General features: G+C 44.3%; 2 protein-coding genes and 1 non-coding gene across 4 annotated transcripts; 2 read left to right on the top strand and 1 right to left on the bottom strand.

Annotated features, from left to right (window-relative positions):
* Nucleotides 1–577: 577 nt before the first annotated feature.
* On the bottom strand, nucleotides 578–7,674 carry TRMT2A (tRNA methyltransferase 2 homolog A). The gene is made up of 11 exons (XM_027689306.1): nucleotides 6,784–7,674; nucleotides 5,989–6,097; nucleotides 5,317–5,498; nucleotides 4,329–4,443; nucleotides 3,968–4,083; nucleotides 3,275–3,386; nucleotides 2,687–2,809; nucleotides 2,021–2,096; nucleotides 1,414–1,530; nucleotides 1,135–1,231; nucleotides 578–979 (listed from the first exon to the last, which is right to left on the bottom strand). The coding sequence occupies exons 1-11, from the start codon at nucleotides 7,362–7,364 to the stop codon at nucleotides 733–735; spliced, it is 1,875 nt and encodes a 624-aa protein (XP_027545107.1). The 5' UTR covers nucleotides 7,365–7,674; the 3' UTR covers nucleotides 578–732.
* A 159-nt stretch (nucleotides 7,675–7,833) lies between these two features.
* RANBP1 (RAN binding protein 1) lies at nucleotides 7,834–18,212 on the top strand. Of its 2 annotated transcripts, none has more exons than XM_027689310.1 (6): nucleotides 7,834–7,945; nucleotides 9,624–9,760; nucleotides 11,309–11,466; nucleotides 13,343–13,471; nucleotides 15,350–15,415; nucleotides 16,362–18,212. In XM_027689310.1, exons 1-6 carry the CDS (start codon nucleotides 7,931–7,933, stop codon nucleotides 16,484–16,486), a joined length of 630 nt encoding a protein of 209 aa, XP_027545111.1. In that variant the 5' UTR covers nucleotides 7,834–7,930; the 3' UTR covers nucleotides 16,487–18,212. The 2 variants fall into 2 exon arrangements, with proteins under 2 accessions (XP_027545111.1, XP_027545110.1); XM_027689309.1 differs by lacking the exon at nucleotides 7,834–7,945 and adding an exon at nucleotides 8,109–8,409.
* On the top strand, nucleotides 15,479–15,609 carry LOC113970654. Its single transcript, XR_003535249.1, has one exon. It is a non-coding gene; the product is annotated as a small nucleolar RNA SNORA77 (small nucleolar RNA).
* Nucleotides 18,213–21,774: the final 3,562 nt, after the last annotated feature.

Here is a 21,774-nt window from a genome sequence, read left to right as displayed (position 1 = left end):
TTTTCCTTCTCCCAGTCCCTGTTCTGTCTGCTCTGGATGTGGATCACAGTCTGTTCATGGCAGCTGCTGAGCGTGTGGGGAGAGTGACTCTGCCTGGAGAGCACCTCGTGCTGGGCTGGGGCTCTCAGCAGGTTTGTCTCCACACACGGGAGGTGCAGTTGCAGGTGCTCAGTGGGGTCCCTGTCCTGGTGTGTCTGTGCTGGGGGTTTGTCTCAAACACAAACTGCTTTTGTCTCCTGCTGCACAGGGCTACAACTAAAACAGTGCCCCGGTGTTGGCTGTTCACTGAGGGTGGTGTGTTCACACTCAGGGGAAGGGGTGCTGTTGCACTAAAAATCAGCCCAGGTTTCAAGTAGTTGTATCTGCATAGAGTTGTGGAATACTTTATTTAAAGCCATTTCAAAGAGGGAGACCACTACGGGCAGGAGGAGAAAAGTAGAATTTGGGCTTAATAGTATCTAATGTCCCATCCCTGGAAGGGGCTGTGAGCAACCTGGTCCAGTGGAAGGTGTCCTTGCCCATGGCAGGGGACTTGATATGAGATGATCTTTAAGGTCCTTTCCAAAACAAACCATTCTGTGGTTCTACAATAATGAAATTTAATTCATGAGTATGAGGAAAGAACTCGAAGCCTTGCACCTCCTCTGCTGTACAGAGATTTATTCCCTGGATGTTACAGACACGATGTTACGGACGCAGCTGGCAAGGCAGTGGTTTTGCAGTGTCTCTGAGTCAGGGTGACTCCCTGGCCTGGCCTGCAGTGTCTCCATGGGCAGCAGCTGCCTCGCTCCCTGCTGTGTCCGAGGGGACCCCTCCTGCCGTGGGCTGAGCAGCTGCAGAGCTCCCGTTGGTGAATTGCAGGCGCTCGAAGCAGAGCAGTAACTCACAGTGCCGGGTCTGGGGGAACAGATCCACGGCCATGGCTCGCACCGGGCGGAACGAGGCTCCCTTCACCCTGTTGGACGGGGCCCGGCAGAGGCTGAACGGGAAAGGACAGAAAGGGGAGGAAGAAATGAATCCATGTTTTAATTGCTCATCCCCACTGCTGTTCTTCTGAGAGCTCCCCCTCCCCAGCAAGCACAATTTGTCTTCTTAAGATATTTACTAAGTCAACCTAATGCAAGAAACACTCACTCTACGAAGTTGTTCATCGCAGCTCTGGGATTGCAGGAGACATAAATGAGCTTCTTCAGATGTTCAGCTCTTCTAATGGCAAGAATTACCTTGGAATCTGGATGAACAAAACCAAGACAGCTCTTTACTGGCTCTGGCAGAGAAACTCCAGGAACAAACTGCTGCAATACCCACTGGTTCAGGCTGTTCCTGCAGCCTCACCTCATCTGTCCCGTTGGTGTTTCCTTGGGTTCCCCACCCAGCACCCCTGAGGAGAACGGCCCCCGCTGGGGAACTTACGCAGCCCTGCTCGGGGGGGATCCACAATAGTGACCAGGTTCTGAGGGGCCAAGATGTTCATCAGGGAAGGGACAACATCTTCTGCCTTCCCACAGTAAAATTCAATATTGTTCAGCTCTGCAAGAACAAGAAAGGATGTCAGAGTACTTATCAAAGCATGTTCAGTACACTACATTGGATATTAAGTTCTGATGCCTTAGAAACTACAAATTGTTTAGTCTACCATGAAATCAGTGTCATTTAAACAATCACTGTTATTTCAGATCATTTAAACAACAGTAATTTGAGCATCTTCCATTATCTGGACTAAAGCAAAACCCCACAGACAGCAGCTAATGTTAATGTTTTATTTAGGAGGATAACTGTGGCTTCATTTCACTTCTCCACTGGAATGTTTTACTTTTGAAGAAGGAAAAAAAGCTGCTTTTAGTCAATGGGCGAATTGATCTCGTGGGTTAACATGGTATTTGTTTTCAAGAGAGATCAAGTGTTTAAAATGGACAAGATCACTATCAACAACATGTAATTCCAGGCTGCTCAGATAAGGTAAAGAGCAACTGGCTGTACAACCAGTGCTTAACAAACAGAGCATTTCAGCTCAACTCACCATTGATCTGGGCATTGGCTTTGGCATCCTGCACAGCTTCTTGGCACAGTTCAATTCCAATCACCTTCTTCACTTTCTACAGAATCAAGGGGAAAAGCTCCCTCTGTGTAAGTTCAACCACTTTTCATAGAACCAGCAATTACCAGGAACTTTGCCTGGTACCTGGTCACGGAATTATTGCCTTGCAGGCAGAAAAAGGCTGAGAAGGGACCTGTGCAAATCCATAGTGACTTTTTCAACTGAACCTGTGGGATGAACACCCTTTATCCCCACCTGTACGGGGCAGACAGACTCCAGTTATGCTGGCATCTTTCTTTTTTGGGGGCCAGACTTCCTCGCATGCTCTAGCAAACTCCACTCTACCCAGATGTAAGAAATGCTGGTTATTCGTAGCCAGAGCTTGGTGAGAAAGCTCAGACTAGTTAGTGTCAACTAGCCCAGACTAAAATAGTTTCAAAATAATTCAGGCTGCTCAACACAAAGGTGAGCTTCCATACTGACTTGGTAAAACAGCTGCAGGCAGTTTAATTAGACATTGTTTGAAAAAAATTAAGATGCAATGTGTTGCATTTCAAACGTATCGGGTATTTTCTTTCATTGTAACCACCCTAAATTAGCTAACCCAGGCAGTTAACCCAGCTGTCCCCAGGAGGAGCAGGGGCTCACCTTGGCCAGGGAGATGCCGATGGTCCCTGTGCCACAGCAGATGTCCAGCACGGTGCTGTCGGGGCTCAGCTGCGCCCAGTCCCCGATGGCCTCGTACAGAACCTCTGCAGCCGCCGTGTTCACCTGGGAAGGGAGTTCCAAGGGATAAACTTCCTCATCCATGGGAAATGTGCTTCAGTGAGCCTTAGCAAAGCCTGTTTTCTTGTTCCTAAGACACAACTCAACTTCATGTGTAAGTTAAAAACGCACATTTAAAGTGTTGGAAGGCTCGAAATAAGTTTTGGACAAGCAAACAAAAGTGAGTCCTGCAAGATTCCCAAACCATCCACTGCATGTTGAGTGTTACCAAAAGACTGCCATGGAACAGGAGGCAAACAAAAGGAACTCGTATAAAGAAAAAGTTGTTTTCAGTGTGCTCCCATCAAGTTTACACTCCTTCACTGCTTTTACAGCCCAAAGAGATATTTAATCACACTAAATATAAAAGATGAAATCTCTAGATATATAATATCTTGTTCCACAGCGTTAGTCAAGCTCAAGGGCATTAATGCAAATCCAGTGAAATTAGGAACTTCACATCATCCTTACTTGAAAAAATGCATGAGGAGAAATTCTAAATTTTAGGCCAAGAAGTTCTTCATATATGTACTTGTCACCAGCCACATGCTCCAAAGGCAAGTCTTCGAGGTTGGGAGATTTCCTGAGGGTGGGGGAACAATGGGGAGACAAAATAGGGGAGAAACAAAAAGAAGACAAACATGTTTGTTACAATTTTTACCAAAGCAGTCACCCCAAAAATTGTAGTGCTACATCCTAAGCAGTAACATTTGTCATCCTTAGAGAGTCTTCTTGGTCATTTCTGCCCTGCAGTGTGCAATTGTTCCACTGCTGGTTGCTGTAGGACCTACACTATCTCTGGATGAAGGTGGTGTGAGCCTTGTGCTCTATGAGGGAGGATGGGGAGGTTAAAAGAATCACAGAAATAGGGAAGAAAGGAGGTAGAAGTTACTTGATAATAATAAACATCCATCTCCTGCAGCAAACACTTCCACAGCTTGACAGCAACAACTGGGGGGTTCACCCACTGAAACTCTACCTGCCTTCATCCAGAGAATGGGAAATTCCAACAGTCCCTTGTGGAAAAGGTAAGTAACTTGCAGAAATGACTAACACTGATGCTACTTCTCTGAAATAGCCCAAACAAGGCTGTGCAAGTGCTACCTGCTGTTCTGCAAACACAAAACATGCAGCACAGTCCCCCAGAGACATCAACTCCCTCACCTCTGTCCTTCCTCCACAAAGTACAGAGAGGTGACACCACTGCTCCGTCCCAGCCCTTCTGTGAAGTATTTTGCCAGAGAGCTTTTCAGGTCAGCCAGCTCTTCTTTACTTAATTTCTAGAGGTTTCATTGGAAAGAAGGGAGAATAATCATGTGAGTAACTTGGAGATGTCATTTAGTGTGTACTGTTTATAACATATGAGCAACTTGTTCATGTCCACGTATCAGTCTAAAGAGAACTGGAGTAGCAATGCAAGGCAGACTACACCAGTGGTTGTATTTCCCTTTTGCATGCAGGAATCCCAGATGTGAGCCCTTCCCCAGCTGTGTGAGGGCTGCACCCCCTGTCCCCAGGGCAGTACCTGGGGGTTGAAGTAGGCGATGGCCATGACGTGGCCGCTCCTGCTGGAGCGCACAGTGAGCTGCTTCCAGTGCCCCTCGTAGGTCTCGGGGCTGTAAACTGAGTAGGGGGTTGACCTGCAATTTGCAGAAGCTCTGTTACTCATACACAGAATTATTTTTTTTTTGCATAACATTAAACAGTTTATAGACACAAAAGGTCACTGTCCAAAGTGATGGAAAAAATGTAAGTACAAGCGGAGGCTGCACTGATTTGACAAGAAAGGACTTATACATCTCAACTAAGAGAAAAGAACAGAAAGGATTGATGAAGAGACAACACACATAATGTGTGCCTAGTTCTCAAAATCCTTTTTCCTATTTTAACCCATCTAAAATGCCAGAGAGGCAACAGGCAGCTTCTCATCACGTTCAGAGAATGACACAGCCTTTTATATCATTAGCTTCTCTGCTTCATACCAAGTTCAAACCTTCCACCTTCATGATTCATCTGAGGTTTCCATTTTTGAGGATTTAATTGCTTTTTAAAGAAAGCACTCATTTTTCTAAAAAAGTATTGTTGCTTAAATGTACAACTTCTGTTTTATTCCTTGCTGTAGGATGATTCTTTTCCTCCCAGGAAGCAGTGGACCTTTGTTATTCAAATTTCTCCTTTTAAAAGCCTTTCTTTGCAGTTAGTGGAAGAAGCTCACAACTAACACACACTTTTTATTGTAGACTTACACGTCCCACTGCTTGCAATAAAACTGTGTTGTTTGTACCTGTCCCCCCCTCTCAGAGCAGCCCAGCAAGAGCAAGGGAAAAATCCCCTGGGAGCCCATGATCCAGGGACAAGGTGGAAAGAAAGAATCACTGAAAATCGAGGCTGGTACATCTTAGGTCTTCAAGCTCAGAACAAACACTAAGCTTTTCATAATATTTCATTTTACAAATAATTTTTTCAGTAAGATATCAAAACCTTTACGGATAACTCATTTTACTTATGCTCACCTTATGAAGTCTTGGAAAGCTTTTACTACTTTTTTGGCAATAGCAGGAATGTGAACAGTATCAAATGGCTCCACTACAGCACATGTACCACCCTTATATTTGCCAAGACGACAACCCACAGTTTTGTCTTCTTGATTTACACCAATCCCAATCAAGAACTCACATTTGTTGCGATATTCGGTCTAGATTCAAAATAAAGTTATGTAAGATATTTATAAAGCATTTATTTGTACATGCCAAGTTTCTCCTGAAACAAATCTCATATGGTTAAATGCATTTGCAAACGGACACAGGACATTTAGTTCATATGGAAGATACTCATGGATTTTGACGTGTGTGAACTAAGATAACACTGAAAAGTATTAGGAAGTCTTATTATCTAAAGAGCAAACTATTGCCTGTGTTAAAGAATGTATTAGCTTACAACACAGGCTTGCAGGGACAGCATATTCATTTTAAAGTCAGAATATCCAGTTAATTGTGTCTATTTTTCTGCTTCCTGTAAATATGTCCACACAGTATTTATATGAAAGGCAACAATGTCTAAAATTCATCATTTATTATTACAAGATGAAGTTGAATACTCACTGTCCACTGTCTCATAAGGCCAAATAAGGAATGTACCCCTCAGCTCATTAACCCCAGCCCACACTGTACCTGGGCTGACATTACCTGTAATGGTGAAGCTTTCACTCCCTCCACCGGGCAACATAATTTATTAAACTTCTGCTTCTGCAGGAACAACCAAGGTAATAAAGCTCTGTTGTTATTTCCTATTTCCCTGCCCGAATCAGAAACAAAAAGTATAAAGCACGCAGTTAGAAAAGTTGAGGTCAACAGTTGCACAAAACATTTTCTTGTATAGGGCTCAAAAACGCATCAGATTATCACATGGAAGAGTATTTCTTCCAGAATTTTTTAACAAACCCTCTCCAACTTTATAAGAGCTGACCTGAAAAAATAAGGGTTAAATGCAGTTACAATGGTATGTACTGGATTTATCAATGTAGCCATGCATGAAAAGAATGCCAATTTTATCCAGGTAAGGCAACAGACAGAAGTGATACTTTGATCTACAAAGACAGGGCGTAAAATTTTGAAGGGATTTTAAAAGAGAAAATCCCAACAGTAATTTACCATCTCTACAGACTGATTATCTCTTATACCCTTTGGCAATGCCATTTTTTAAGGGCACAGACATCCTCCCGCTTATGGAACAACAGACTTTAAAACCAATTCCCCTTCATTTAGCAATTTTTTGAAGCTGACCAAGAACAGTAAGTTTTGCCAACTGGAACAGCTTTTAGGCCCTACCATCGCAGATTAATCTTCCATTTACTTTGACAGGGCACGTGAGTTTTGACCTACCTCTAACTCCCTTCATTTTAAGAGGTGCGAACTTAGCTACATCCCATCACAGGGCCAAGTCTCGCGCACACTACAGTAGCGTTACAAACGGCAATTTACTTTGTCAGCTTCTGCAGCACTTGCTCGCACTCCTGCAGCTTCTGCGCCAGCTGCTCCTCGTAGGGCACGTTCCAGAGCGGGGTCACCACGTCCGCGATCCGCTTGCTCGGGGGCTCGTCCCCCGGGGGGGCCGCGCGCTTCGCCTCCCCCGGCTCCGCGTCCTCCTCCTGCCGCCGCTTCTTGGCGATGGGGTCGGCTTTGGGCTTGGCCAGGCGCACGCTGAGCCGGCGGCTCTTCCAGAGCGCGCCCTGCAGCACCCGCACGGCCTTGTCCCGCTCCTCCTCGCTCTTGAACGTCACGAAGGAGAACGTCTGCTTCCCGAACAGTTTGATCTTGTGCGGGCTGAGCCCGTACTTGGCGAGGAACTTTTTCACGTCGTTAAAGCCGATGTACTTGGGCAGGTTCTGTATCTCCACTTTGTAGATCTCGGAGGTGAACAGGTCTCCCTTGATGTATCTGTACACGTCGGGGCTCTCGGCGGGGTCTCCCCCGGCCCGGCTCTCCGGCTCGGCGCCATCTCCAGCCCCGTCCGCCGGCGCCGTGAGGCGGCCGGGCTCGCAGGGACCGCGCTCCTCCGCCATGGCCCCGCCGCCCCTCAGCCAGCCCCGCGCACCGCCCGGGGCGGGGCCGCGGCGTCACGGCCGGGCCGCTGCGAGGGGAACGGCGGCAGAGGGGACGATCGGGCTGGTTTTTTTTTTTTTAATCTCTACCCCCTCGGCGCGGCCGCGGCCCTCAGACACCACAATGAAAGGAGCGGCTCGGACGCCGCCTCCCCCCTCACGCGGGCGCGCGCCATCTTGGGCCCCCCTCCCCGCCGCGGGCGGGCGCCGCCATGGCGCGGGGGGCGCCGGGAAGAGCGCCGGGGAACGGGGACAACAAAAACGCTTCTCGGGGAGGGGGGAGCGGCGACACGGGGATGGCCGGCGGGGGCCGGTGACACGGGGAGCGGCCCCGGGACGGGCGGCGGGGCCCGATGCCGGTGCGGCGGGGCCGGGCCGGGCAGCGCGGTGGCCGGGCCGGGGCGGGGCTGAGGGCGGCGGGCGTTTCCCATCGTGCCTCGCGGCGGCGCGGCGCGGGCTGCGGGAATGAGGTAAAGGCGGGCGGGGCGCGCGCAGGAAGCGGCGAGCGGAGCGCGGACAGCGGGGCCATGGCCGATACCGCGGTGAGGGACGGGCGGCGGGGCCGGCGGGCGGCGGGGCCGGGGCCGGGGGGCGAGGAGAGCGGAGGAAACAGGCGGGGCCCGGGGCGGGGGGCCGGGGTCGGGCAGGGCCCGGGACGAGCGCTGGGCCGCGCCGGGGGCCGCGCGGGGCCGGGGCGTTGCGGCCGTTCCGCCCCACCCGCCGCGGCCGTTTCCCCCGGGCGCTCTCGGGCGATCCCTCTCCCCCGTCTCCCTCCTTTCTTCTCCCTCTCCCGGCCCTCCCCCGGCCCGCCCGGCCGGACCCCTCGTGCCGCCGCCGCTCCCCCACGTGCTCCGTGTCGCGGGATATCGTGATAGCGGGACCCGCGTTCTCACGTGTGCCCGCTGTGCCCGGGGCCTTTCTCATGCCTTCTGTGATTCATCGCTCGGGCGCAGGATGGACGATGAATCGCCAGGCGGGACGTGCTGCTCGCACAGGACAGGACAATGTATAAAAGTTTGGCTAATGCTTCTTTTCCTGTTTTTTGAAAACAGATGTGACGTAACGCCTTTCTGGCTTTTTTTTCCCCCATTCTGGAACGCTGGGGACATAAAACTAACGATGCCTCGTTTGACGTTGTCGACACAACTGGATTTTTACTTTGCAACATTTCTTACCTTATTCTCCTCCCTCTCCCCTCCCCCCCCTTTTTTTTCACTATTTAGTAAAAATAGGCTGCTTTATTTCAGTTGCTTTATGTATGCAAACTGTATCCTGCACTGTAAAGGATGTTGTGCATAGAGCCTGTAAGAGTGGACTCCTTCATCTGTAAAGTAAAATAGGATTTAAGTGTCCCCAACGGATGGACTGTTTTTCCTTTCTCTGTTATTCAAGCAGAAACAAAAAAAGCTAAACCTGAATCAGTTCTCTTGTCCCGAGATAGCTGTTTTGTGGCTTCATTAAACTTGCATTTGAATCTCCCTTCTAGGCTTGTGTAGTGAGTGCTTCTCAGCAGCCCATAGGTATGAAGCACTACAGATGTTTATCACTTACCTACTAGTCACAATAGTGAAAACTGTTCTTAAGCTTAATGAATGCTGTGACAGATTCCTAAAGAACTTAAATAGAACTCCAATAGTAGTTTGCCCATTTACCCATAACCTAAAGTTCCTGGAAGAGTATTAAAGCAAAAAACTTAAATTATTGCATGAGGTTTAGAGCTGTGCATCAAAAATATCTTTGGCTGTTGGTGATTCTAATACATAAAGCAGAATGCTGAACTTGGGATGCAGTCTGTCCCTTAAGCTGGGTCAGGTGGTTGGTATGCTGTTGTGGGGGATTTTCTTCTATTTTTCCCATTAGACACTAAGAAATAGTAGGGTTTTAGTAGCATAAAGCACATTATATAGGAGAAATGGTTGAAGAAATTACTTTTCCATAACCAAGAGTTATTGCTCCAAGGCCAAGCCTCTGCACAGTTCATGAGGGGTAGGATTAAAACATCCAACACTGCATGAGCACCTTTTTGTTTCATACTTTAACCATATGTTGACTTGAAAGCCACTTGTTTTCAGCTATAATAGTTTTTCTTTACTGTTACAGGGTATTTCAGTCACTAAGATCTAATTGCTGAAAAGTCATAAAGGTTTTAATTTTAAATATAAGCACTCCAGGCTTTAGGTTCACAGCATAGTTATTTGTTTGTGTTCTCTCTCTCCTCAGGAAGCACACGAGGAGCATGATACTTCTACTGAAAATACAGATGATTCTAACCACGACCCTCACTTTGAACCCATAGTTTCCCTTCCTGAGCAAGAAATAAAAACTCTGGAAGAGGATGAGGAAGAACTCTTCAAGATGTAAGTGGAATAATTGTCTGTTATCTGAATGCTTATTATGCTTTAACTTGACTGTTTATAAGAAGCTGCATGAAGCTGTAATGCAATTTGGTTGGTGTTTACTGTGATGGCAGAGATTGACTGGGGGGTGACTGATAATAATGCCCCAAGAAACTGAAGTTTGGAACGATAGAAGGGAGCTGATAGTGCAGATCTGTCTTTAGCACTGCTTAGCATGAAACAAAACAATAACTTAAATAATAATTAGGGGCTTGAAGTTGTGTGATTGCAGCGTAAAACAAGTATCTTGTGAGGAAAGAAAGGAGATGTATGTGGTGTTGCTGCCATGGTAGAGGGTGATCCACAATGTACTGAAATCATAAAAGCAGTAGATGCAGCATTGGGGCATTTATCCCTAGATTGGGCTTAGTGTCAAATCAGGATAGCTTGATCTGCCTGAAGAAAAGTTTAGCCTAAAGGCTTAAGAAGTGTTTTGAATTTGATCCCTGATGTGCTTGCTTTAAGTAAGTTTAAAAAATACTGGTTTTACTTAATCACAGAATATTATTGCTCATCTGGAAGAGAGGGTTGAGTTCTCCTTACAGTGGTAGTGAAATAACAGTGTAAGTTCCAGTGTTCTGTAGGTTAATTTTCATGTCTGCAAAGGGGTGATGGAGGAAAGGAGTCCTTTTTTTGTGAATGCTGGTGGTTCTGATAGTTAAACTTGAGGAATAACCTGTTGAATGCCAGCTGGACTTGGAAGGAATGACTTGCTTTGCTCCAAGTGGTTAATGTGAGTCAGAGCCTCTGTCAGAGTAACTTGCTCCAACATTTGACACTTTCTCTTGAAGCCCCTGGTTTATTACAAGTGCCTCTCCTTTGCAGTTGTGAGCAGGTGCCTCCTGTTCTATACCAGTGTCTTAAACTCCTCATTAGCAGAGCTCAGGCTGTGTCTTGGCTCAGTTTTGACCAATATCCCAAACTCCTCCTGTTTCTCCTCTGGTGGCATCTTGGAAGGTTCAGCAGTGATGTTCTGGAGCAGACACATTCCTTTATTCCTGATTGAAGGAGAGCAGCAAGTAGACTTTTGGAGTTAAAGGGAAATGAGTGACTCTAGAGGGTGAGGCACTTTAATAGTTGATCAAACATTGGGCTTGGAATTTTACAAGAGTCTTTACTTAGCATTAAGCTTCTAAATTTTGTGAATTACTATTGCTGGGAAGATGAAGCAGTTGTACCTATATATAAGAACTCTGGCTATAGCAACACCTGTTAATTAGCTCCCTGAATTTAAAAGGTTACCTAAACCAAATGTGTTTATCATCTCAAAGAGTGTCCAGAGCCTGTTGGATTTTAATATAGTCATTACATCATTTCTAATTGCTTATTATTAAATTTTAATTTATCCCATCAGTTTCTAAATCCGTGTGATGAATTAGAACAGAGACCCTTATAAAAGGAACTGTTTTCTTCTGGTGTGTGGCTTTCAAACCCACTGTGCTGTTGAGTCAGGTGTGGGGTTTCAGTGAATGTTTCTATGCAGACTAATGAAAGTCTCTCCTGTTCCAGGCGAGCGAAGCTGTTCCGGTTCGCATCCGAGAACGAGCATCCCGAGTGGAAGGAGCGAGGGACTGGGGATGTGAAACTCCTGAAACACAAGGAGAAGGGAACAATTCGCCTCCTCATGCGGAGGGATAAAACTCTCAAAATCTGTGCAAACCATTACAGTACGTTCTACACCACAATAATTCTTAGTTTGGTTTTAAAAAACGGCTCTGCAGAATTGTACGGTGCAGATTAAGGACTTGGTGGGTTTTTAGTAGCAGCTACAGAGGTGCTGTACATCTTTTGAACACACATCAAATTTATATTAGACTGTAAATACAGTTGTCCCTTGCTCTTCACACAAGGCCACAAGCATCAAAAACCATCAGGGCTTATTTTTGTTAATGCAAGGAAGCTGCAATTTTTTTCCTTCGGACTCTGATGCTGCTCTAAGACTAACTAAAGTCACTTTAAAATTTAGCTGGGATAGACAGGCATTATGTAACTTCCAGTTGTGTGTAGTTTACTTTAATGCTTTATAGAGTATAGAAAATGCAGGCCTTAATACTGTTTGGGATAAGAATTTAGTGTATGCTGGTTTGCTTTTGTAAAAGGGTGAGAAAACCCATCATGTAATAATTTACTACTTAGAGCTAAGTCTTGGAATTGCTAGAACCAATCCCTTAACCATCAGAAAACAGATACTGAGGTGCCAAATTAATCTGTGTCTGCCCTTCCCTGCTTGTGAAATAAACTGTAATGAATGTGGTACATTGGGCTGACTCACTCAAAAAAGAATCCTCTTTGAATAAAAAGAACATGAAAGTGCAGGACATACTTGAAAGTCAGCATAACTTGCAACAAGTAGATTAATTTGATAATACTTTGTTGCTTGCTTTGGTAATACTCAGATTTTATAGGAGGAGCATATAGTGTTCTGTGGAGTTAAACTACATTTAGATAACTTAAAATAAGAAGTAGCTTAATACAAACCTCAAGTCAGAAACAGTAATTCTTGTTTTCTTGGGGTAGATCCTTCAGAATGTTCAAAGGCACAGGTGTTCCTGTTTAGTAAATGAAATGGCAAATATGAAAGCAGTGCAGCCACCAACCAGCAAGAAAAAAACTTTTGTTTAAGGAAATAAATGTTGTGCATATACAAGACAGAACTGATAAATTTACATTGTTCATGTCAAAATTTGTTTGGGTTTTTTTTCCTGGAAAAGCTGCTCTCAGCATAGATTTGTTCAATGAAGTTATGCTGACTCACAGGCAGACAAAAGGACTCTCTTCATTTTTGCAAAACCTTGAATGGAACAAAATGTAATTTGATCTCTAGATTTTAAAAATGCAAGGAAGGGAGTAGACTCTTCAGATTTCTCCTGAACTAAACAGGACCCAAGGGATCAAGGATAAAAAAAGCCCTCCTTAAACTTTGCATGTCTGGAATGCACAAAGTCTTAGAGCAGTGTGAGAACTTCCCCAGTCAGTCAGGTGAAGTAATTGGAGCATCTTGGAGGGAAAGGGCTCTGTTTACTGGGAGGAAACAAAGAGATTGAAAATACACAGAACTGTCATACCTTGTACTACAGCTTTAAATTGATGGCAGAGAAGTTAACTCAATTTGATGACTAATTGAAGGAATAATGCTTTTTTTTTTAACTAATTTTTGGTAGTATTTTCAGTGTGTAAAGGAAGAATGAATGCTGTTTGTCTATCTGGATACCTTTTCCTCCTAAATCATTTGCCTTCAGAGTTGTGCTTGGTGACTGCATCTTAGTATCACAGTCATCTGTTTTAAACAAAAAATTGAATCAAACCCTCAGTTTTTTAACAGTAGGGAATCCAGCATCCTCTTACACGGTGATGGTGCATTGTTTTATTTGGTGATGTAAGGAAAATTATATATGGGCACCACTGTCTTTAATTTATCCAAAGTAACTCTGTGTAAATTGCTCTACGTAACCACTGCAGCCTGTTGCCAGTGAGATTTCTGGAGGCTGGTGTGCAAAACCTTTCCTGTTGTGCTCTGTCCATCTTGCAATGCTTTCTTTTCAGTCACACCCTTGATGGAGCTGAAGCCCAATGCCGGGAGCGACAGGGCCTGGGTCTGGAACACACACGCTGACTTTGCAGACGAGTGCCCCAAGCCTGAACTCCTGGCAATCCGCTTTCTAAACGCAGAGAGTGAGTGGCACTGAACTATCCCTGGGTGTATAAACTGTTGTGGCACTGCCTGTCTGAACTGCTGTAAAGCACTGCTGCAGATACACTGGGTCTCACCCTGCATGGCACTGTTAGCTAATTACTTCTTTATCTGTTAATCACTAAACCATGTGTGTTGACAAACACTGTAGTAATTAGGCCTTTAGGAATATTTGTTCAATCTCTGCCCTAGGCACTTTTTTTTAACCTAAGCCATTTCATGCAAGTGCAATGCCAATTAGAGTAAAACTAAAAGCAGTTTAGAGGCTCACATGCAGCTTGCGTTCATTTATGTCAGGTGCTGAATTGTAGTTAATATTAGATATTTGCATTAGAAGCAGGGAAATCCTGATCTGATATTTCTAGTCCATCTGCATTAGCAGAACATCTAAGTGTTGGGTTTTTTTAAAATGAAATATGTAGTATCTTCTGTGTTTTGATTAAGTGGATCTCTCAGTGAAAAGTGCCAGTCAAACCCATCAGACTAGTTTGTGGGTTTTTCTGGAGTGACTACAGTGACTACCAGAACAGCAAAGTAACTCTAATTATGGATCAGCTAGGATTAAATCAAAGTAGTGTCTGAGTGGGGGAGGGTTTATGTTGTTTTGGTTTATTGGGTTTTTTTTTAAAGAAGTGAAATGAAAAAGTGTTGCATTTCCTGCTTTACAATTTGCCACACAAGTTTAGTGTGTTAGCCTTCTTTTGTCTCCACATGCTAGATGGATCAAAAAGTGTATTTTAAAACTAGATGGATTTGCCTACATCTGGGAAGAACTTAGTGTATCGTGCTTATATCCAACCTCATTGTTTAGCCAAACAAATCTCTCTGATCCACTTGCTTAGTGCTTGCCTCATGAGCAAAAAGGAAATTAAAAGGGTTTGGTAACTATTTGCTCATCTTTGAAAAGTCTTTCCCTCTTCCTGGTGGAGGCTGTTGAGCCTTTTGAATGTTGTGTCCTGGGGGAGAATCCCTCTCCTGCTGTTTGCCCTTTGCAGCTCTGACTAAGGAGATGACAGGTGAACAGACAGGAGGATGTCCTTCAAGTGTCTCCTCTGTTTGAGATGCTTGAAAAGGAATCGATCCAAGCTCTTCCTGGGCTGGTTCCACAGTGCTTCCAGAATTCCTGTGGGCAACAGTGACCTCGTGTGGTCACCCAGCCCAGCCTGGCACAGGAATCACCTCTGTCACTCTGGGGTTGGGAAGCACGGTGCCCATTCCTCCTTTGTCTCCTGTGCTGGTGTTACTTGTGTAGAAACATCAGTGTAACTAAATCAGCTGGTTGGAGTGCATCCAGTGGTGGCTTAGACCAAAACATCCTGACAGTTGTGCATTCTTAGCTCTTGTCTCAGGAACAGGGGGAGAGCAGCCCTGGGGCCAGAGTGTGAGTGCTGTACTGATGGAACAGGCCTTGTTCATGCTAAGAACCCAAGTCCATGGGAAGGTTGTGGAAGACTCCTGGGGTATAACACAGCTCACAAAGATAATAGTTCAGAGCTAATCTTCAGTCTTTTGCATACAGATAGTCGTGTGAGCAGTCTCTGACATCATGTTCCTATTCCTGTAGGCTGGAGACAGCTGGGAGTTGCAATAACTACAAAACAGCTCCTGCTGGCATTACATTTTGATTATTTTGCAAAATAAACTGCTTCAGTAGACTTGCTGAAGAAAATAAACTGCTTTTGCACAAAGATGTGATTGAAGAATTTTGCATCCTGTGTGATTTACTAGGTTACTTCAGAGGTCCCTACAAATGTTGTTTACACAGCTCCTTGTTGGGTGTCTCTCCTCAGGATCAGAAGTATTCAATGTTGTGAGGCATTAAAACTAATGAAAAAATTATTTTATCGTTTTTGAAACAGATGCACAGAAATTCAAGGCAAAATTTGAAGAATGCAGGAATGAAGTAGGCAAGAAAGCAAAGAAAGGTAAGGTGGTCTCAGTTTTCCAGCTGTGTGAGTGGTGCCAGTGCCCTGGAGTGTGGTGTTCCAGCAGACTCACTCTGTGCTGAACTGCAGCCTTCAGTTCAGGTGCTTTTCTGTCTGCAAGAGTAAAGCTCACTCCAGTGACCATGGCCTTCTTTGCTGTAGAAGGCTGTTACAGTTGCTGTTGGGACATTGCTTCTTTTGAAAGCACACCAGAGAATTGTTTATGGTTTATGGTATAAAATGAACTGTGAACACTGCAACCACAGTCCTACTTCTTCCTCCCAGTTCCCTTTCCCCAATTCCACAAAACTATAATCATGCAAGTATAATATTTAATGTTTTGTATCGTTGTTGATGTGTATGAAGTTGTAGCATTTATTCACAGGTCTCTTAATAGATTGTTGCACCACCTTATAGAACTGCCTGTGTGCCGTGTCACCATATCAAACAAACAATTCCATCTTTTCTAAGTACAGACTACTTGTGGTCTGCATCAGCATTATTCAAGGTGCTTAGACTGGGCTTTGCCAGTCTTTAGAACTCCTGTTCCTCGGTTTCAGACTGGGGAACTTGACTTCTGGTTGTTGTGGTTCAGCTGACAAGGAGCTGGGGCCTTGTCTGGGCCCTGTGTGGAGCTTGTCCTTGGCAGCAGCACAGCTGGCCAGTTGTGACACACTGCTCAGTCCCTGTAATTAGGCCCTCATGTGGTGATTAACATATGCAAGTGGTATTTCTTGAACTCTGACATCTGAGATAATAATTACCAGAGGAAAAGAAATGGAATGAGTCACTCCAGTGGTCAGTGGAGAATGTCTTTATTTTTGTTCACATTCTGAATACCAGCTGTTTCTCCCCTCCCCTCACCCTCCACTTCTCTGCTCTTTCCCCTCTAACAGGAAAATCCATTACTGCCTCTATGTAACACTTTTCCTAATCAATCTTTTAGCAGGCACAGACAAAAATGATAGTGCTGATAAAGTTGCTGAAAAACTAGAAGAGCTTTCTGTAAAGGAAGAAAGCAGAGAATCTGAGAAGAAGGAGACCAAGGAAAAAACTGAAGAAAAGCAATAAAATCATCCTGGGCCTTGCAGTTTTTCCTTTACTTTTTTCTTTCTTTTCTTTTTTTTTGTTTTGTTGTTTTGCCTTTTTTTTTTTTTTTAATTTTTTTACAAGGGACTTTATAAGGAACACAGATCAACATTCAGGTTGTTTTTTTCTAAGCTTTTGCCCTTTGGAAGGTGTCTTCAGAAAAATCCATTCCCCAGTCATGAAAATGTACTGTGCTAACTTTCTTTTCCATAGTGGAAACACTTATTTATAGTCATCCAAAAGAGTGAATAAAACAAATGTGCAAACAGCATCAGGGGCAGAACTGTAAAGGCTTGTGAATACACTTGTTTCCTTGGGTGTGAAGCTACATATCATCATTCCTGTGGATTAAGCAGGTTAACAGACTTTTACCAGCAGGGAAGGTCAGGATGCATTTGTGTTTCTTCTCTGGCTTCTCAGTGTGATGTCCCAGAGCTTTCCCTGGTGCTGTGTGTGCTGGGCAGGGGATGTGCCAGGGAATGGGGCACTGAGAGCCTTCCTGGCACACTTTGGTGCTGAGCCATCAGACAGGGAAAAGGAAGGTGGGGGAGAAAATGCATTATGTGAGATTTGACAAGGATTTTCCTCTTAAGAAACAGAACCTGTGCTTCCCCCCTGCCCCAAATTTGCTCATGCTACAAAGGCTTGATTCCAGCAGAAAGCTGCTGCTGTTGTCCCAGCTCTTCCATGACGTGCTCCTTGCTGGCTGAAGGCACAGCAGCCTGTTCTGCCGAGGTGTGTGTGCAAAGGAACCCAAACTGTGTGAGTACCTTCCTGAGATTCCCCCTGTCAGCACATCCTGGCAGTTGTAGGCTAAAACTGAAAAGCTTTTTTTTCCCAGGGCTCTGGAGCTCACGTTGTTTTTACAAACTGGAGGAGTTCTGAACTTCTCAGATGCTTGGTGGGGAGGCTGTCCCTCCTGGAGGGTGGCAGTCACTTGGGAACAGTTAATGAAGTTGTACAAGCCTGAGGGACACTCTCCTTGCCACAATGGGCAAATTGGATCAACAACAAACATTTGCAGTGAGGAGACGACCCATTTCAAGGTAGTGCTAGAGTAAGAAGAAAAACTATAGTAAGCAATAAAATCAACACAATTAAGTCTGATAGATGAAATGAACTTCGTTGTTGAACACTAATACAAGGATTGTGTTAGGATAGTGATGAAATTTTGTAATAGTTTCCAAAATAATTAATGAAAACCAGACAAAACCTGCTAAACTGTAAGACTGAGTGATGTTAACGTTGGATAGCAAGACCTTTTTATCTTCATAAAGAGGCTTTTAACTTGGTCAGGTTCTGCAGCCTACTTGAGGAAAGTATATTTTTTAAAAAATCATGTTTTAGCATTGTCTTTTAATGCTACCATGAATGAGTCTTAAATCTGGAACTGTAATTAAGGTACTCACTTCATTCAAACAGAGTAATTCCTTTGGTGTTTTGCACATTCCCCTTCAAGTACAGCAGATATCAAAAGTCTGTTAATTAACAAAGGTGGTTGAAAGGCAAAATAAAATGCTCCTTAGTGTTTCTGGTTTGGAAATAACAAGACAAAGCTATTCTGAAGTATTTAACATTTGAATGTAAAAGCCAAATCTTTATCCATGAGTCACTGTAAATTCTCTGATCTGATAATGTCAAACGGTGTGTCTAAATTGATAGAAATGACATTTTAAAAATTCAAAATAAACTTAAATTTTCATTTAAAGGATTTGCTTGTTGTTTTAAGAACTCTTCCTGGGAATGCATTTTTAATCTGCAGGGGCAAAGTGATGAAGGCAGCAAAATGGGTGAGTTGGATTTCACTGTCAAACATTGGGCAGGAGAGGGGAGGCAACACCTGAATTGCTTAATTTGTCTTGATATTAGGTATTGATGATTCCTGCTTAATGTTATTACCCTCTTCTTCCTCTCTTTTTTTTATGCATGCTTAAGTGATTTCAAGACATTTCCATTCCTGTTGAGGTTGATTGATCCATGTTTACAGTTCATGGATTGGAGCCATCCTTGCAGGTCTGCAGTCTCAAAGAACAAAGTCATGAGAGCCCAGTAAGTGAAATGATTTCTCTGGATAACATTTGGCTGAAGAATGTTGTAGTCCCCTGAAGTAAAGGATGGTCAGGCAAAGTTCTGGTTCACTTCAGAAGCCATAGGTGTGCTGTTCTACACATTAAAAAGCAGTAAGTATTTTTAAAATTGATCTCAGAGAAACAGGATATGTAATTCCAGTTACCTTGCTTCATACCAGCAGTGCTTATCAGCTTTAATATCTTGTTTGCTGGTGTATGAACACTGTTGGCTTTCAGAGTTTCAGCAGCTTCGTTTAGAGGGATGGTTCATTCTAGTGGAGGAGAATTACACTTAAATAATGGTTTTAAACAGGATGGTTGGTGAAGCTTCAAAACTCTTGGGAGGCCTCCGGATTTTTCCGGAGTATGGAATGGGGGAAAACCCGGACTGGATTTTGGCTGGAGTACGGTATGGATTGGGAAAGGAAACCCGGGCTGGACTTTTCCAGAGTATGGAATGGATTGGGAAAGGAAAACCCGGGCTGTATTTTGGCCAGAGTATGGAATGGAGTTGGGAAAAAGGAAAACCCGGTCTGTATTTTTCTGGAGTATGGAATGGAGTGTAAAAAGGAAAACCCGGACTGGATTTTTCCAGAGTATGGAATGGAGTTGGGGAAAAAAAAGGAAAACCCGGGCTGGATGTTTTTGGATTATGGAATGGAGTTGTGAAAGGGAAAACCCGGGCTGGATTTTTCCAGAGTATGGAATGGAGTGGGGGGGAAGGAAAACCCAGACTGGAGTTTTCCAGAGTACGGAATGGGGGAAAACCTGAACTGGATTTCAAAAAAAAAAAAATGTAAAAAGTGAAAGGTTGGACTTGATGATCTCAGAGGTCCTTTCCAACCTGGCTGATTCTATGATCACTGTGGTGTAACTACTTTCTTGTGGGGATCATTTAGGAGTCAGTCTGTAGAGTTTCAGTCTCATAGTAAATGCAATCAGTGCCCCATCAGTGCAGTTGGGAAATTCTGTGCAAATGCCATTCCATGGAAAATACCTATTGGAAAACTCTAGAAAACTTTGTGGGATATCTGTTTAGGCCAGTGAAAAGGCATTATTAGGCAGTAATTTCTTGATTTATCTGTTAAGAAATGAACAACTAAATAAAAATTGTCATAATAAAGTTCCAGTGGGTAACTTGGTAGGTCTGGCTTGTACCCAGAACTGTCTGGCCCTGCTTGGGCTTTTTGGCAGGACTGGGCAGCACAAGATGATCCAAATGTTCTGAGCACTGCAAATTTGAAGGAAAAATAGCTTTTCCTAACCAACTAGTTGCTGATCCTTGAGGGTTCTCCCAGCAACCCTGGACAGTTTGCAGGTCACCAGTACTGTGTGGGCTGGCAAATGCATTTATTGTAGTAAGCAAATCCAGTAAGAAAAGTAGAATTATTTATTGTGGTCACTGTTTAATGACAACAGCAAATATGAGCTAGGAGCTAAATTGCACAGTGACCGATAAAATATTCCAGGGATTTTCAGTACTTTCAAGTGTGCAAAATGAAAGAATTTTCTTAACCATGTAGCTAAGATTTCCAGCTAATACTAGTACCATGATTTGATATGAAAATTGCATGGCAATCAGGCTTTCCTGCTGCTTGCTCTGCTGGGAGTTTCCTTTCATCTGCCCAGCTGGGAGTGGTGGCCCTGCCCCGTGGCTCCAGCACAGCTCCTGTGGTTGGCCCTTTCTCATTTGAGGTAAAACCTCAGAGTAAAATCTTGCAAGAAGCCATGCAATTACTAGCCATGCTCTGCCAGATTATTTTTAGATTGCTCTTTGTAGCTGTATTTGTTCTTTGTGTAGTCAGTAAATCTTTCCCCAGCTCATGCTGCCGTTGCTGTTTACCTCAGTGCTGCCAAAATCTTCTGGCACGCTGATAAGGTGGTGTGAATCCAGAAACTGCAGTCCTTGAAATAAAGGTGTTCCAGGAGAGCAACTCTGAGACATGTCTGTTCTGCTTTAGTCAAGTCCTCCTCAGACATCCCCACAGTTTGACTGGTAAAGTCATCTCATGGCTTTAAATACACTTGGCTTGTATCAGTCACTGAGATTGAGTGTTGCTCAGCAGTGCTTTGTGCTGCCTTGAAAACAGCCTGTTCTCCAGAGCTGGAGTGTTAGTGGGAAGGAAAGGAGGTGAACTGCTAGACACTAAATTATTGCCTTCTGATAGTTAATCTGTGATGTGCAGCAGAAAAAAGTCATCTCAGGGTGCTGTTCAGCATAGCCCTGCAGACCTGGAACAGAGACTGTCTCAGCCCCCTCCTGGCAGTGCTGGTTCTGCACCGTGCACAGCACAAGGTTGGGATCCACAGGATGGTTGTGCAGCCCAGCCCAGGCTGGCACAGTGTTCTTCAAGATCAGTTGAAGTTTGGAGAAGTGCTCCTTCCTGTTGCTGTGAAAGCTACAATTCTTTGTGCCCTGGCTCCACATACACAGATTTGTCTTTAGTCTCCATCTATAGATGGAGATAAAAAAAAAGACCCAAGTTGCTGCTGAGAACCTCCTTTCAGAACAGGAGTGGCTTGAAAGACTGGCCCTCCAAATAGGGGCAGATACAGCAGGATCAGCATTAGTGTGTCAGAGTGAAGGGGAAACCATTCTGAAGGGTGGAAGGGGCAGAAGCCCTGAATCCTCCCCACCTGCAAAACTGCCTTTGACAGACTTCCTAGAGAGGGAGGAATCCTACTGGGAAAAGACACCTGAAAGTACTGAGGTGTGGATTAGGCATAATCTTAAGAATAACTCTTGTATTCACATGAAGGAATGTTACTGTCCCAGAAGGGCTTTGACGGTAAAGATAATGAAATCTAAAATCATCAAGGTTCAAATATGTATCTTAAAATGAGCTTGTGCTTATTGCTTCCCAACTCCTGCTAGAAACTTGGCTCACCTAGAAAGGAAACGGGCATGTCCATGCTAAAAATGCAGATATGACTTTTCTCTTGGGAGAGAAGTTTTTCAAGCCCTAAGAAATGCATTTGAGTAATTCTTGTACTGTCCATTACAGGATGCTGACCAAACATCAAAACTGGTCTGTAATGCTGCTTAGGATAATATTTTCCAGTTTAAAATATCAGTGGAAAATTAATCAGAGTTCTGTTTGCAACTAAAATTCTTCACTAAGACTGTTGCCTGAGTGGGAAGGAGGAAGGGGCTTGAACTGATTTCAGGCATAAAGTCTCTGCTTTTTGTCATGCAAGTGG

Source organism: Neopelma chrysocephalum, unplaced genomic scaffold (genome assembly GCF_003984885.1).
Source record: "Neopelma chrysocephalum unplaced genomic scaffold, ASM398488v2 Primary Assembly neopelma1_77, whole genome shotgun sequence".
Classification (NCBI taxonomy): Eukaryota; Metazoa; Chordata; class Aves; order Passeriformes; family Pipridae; genus Neopelma; species Neopelma chrysocephalum.
Note: the sequence above shows the minus strand (reverse complement) of the source record. Positions and strands in the feature narration are given on the sequence as shown.

Coding starts and splice junctions, on each gene's coding strand:
- TRMT2A (XM_027689306.1), bottom strand. CDS start 7,364: ATGGCGGAGGAGCGCGGTCCCTGCGAGCCCGGCCGCCTCACGGCGCCG. Junction 2,810..3,274: donor CTCCTCATGCATTTTTTCAA/GTAAGGATGATG, acceptor CTCCCTTCCCAG/GTGAACACGGCGGCTGCAGA. Junction 1,531..2,020: donor AGCCAATGCCCAGATCAATG/GTGAGTTGAGCT, acceptor TTGTTCTTGCAG/AGCTGAACAATATTGAATTT.
- RANBP1 (XM_027689309.1), top strand. CDS start 8,326: ATGCCTTCTGTGATTCATCGCTCGGGCGCAGGATGGACGATGAATCGC. Junction 8,410..9,623: donor CTCGCACAGGACAGGACAAT/GTATAAAAGTTT, acceptor CTCTCTCCTCAG/GAAGCACACGAGGAGCATGA. Junction 15,416..16,361: donor AGGCAAGAAAGCAAAGAAAG/GTAAGGTGGTCT, acceptor TCAATCTTTTAG/CAGGCACAGACAAAAATGAT.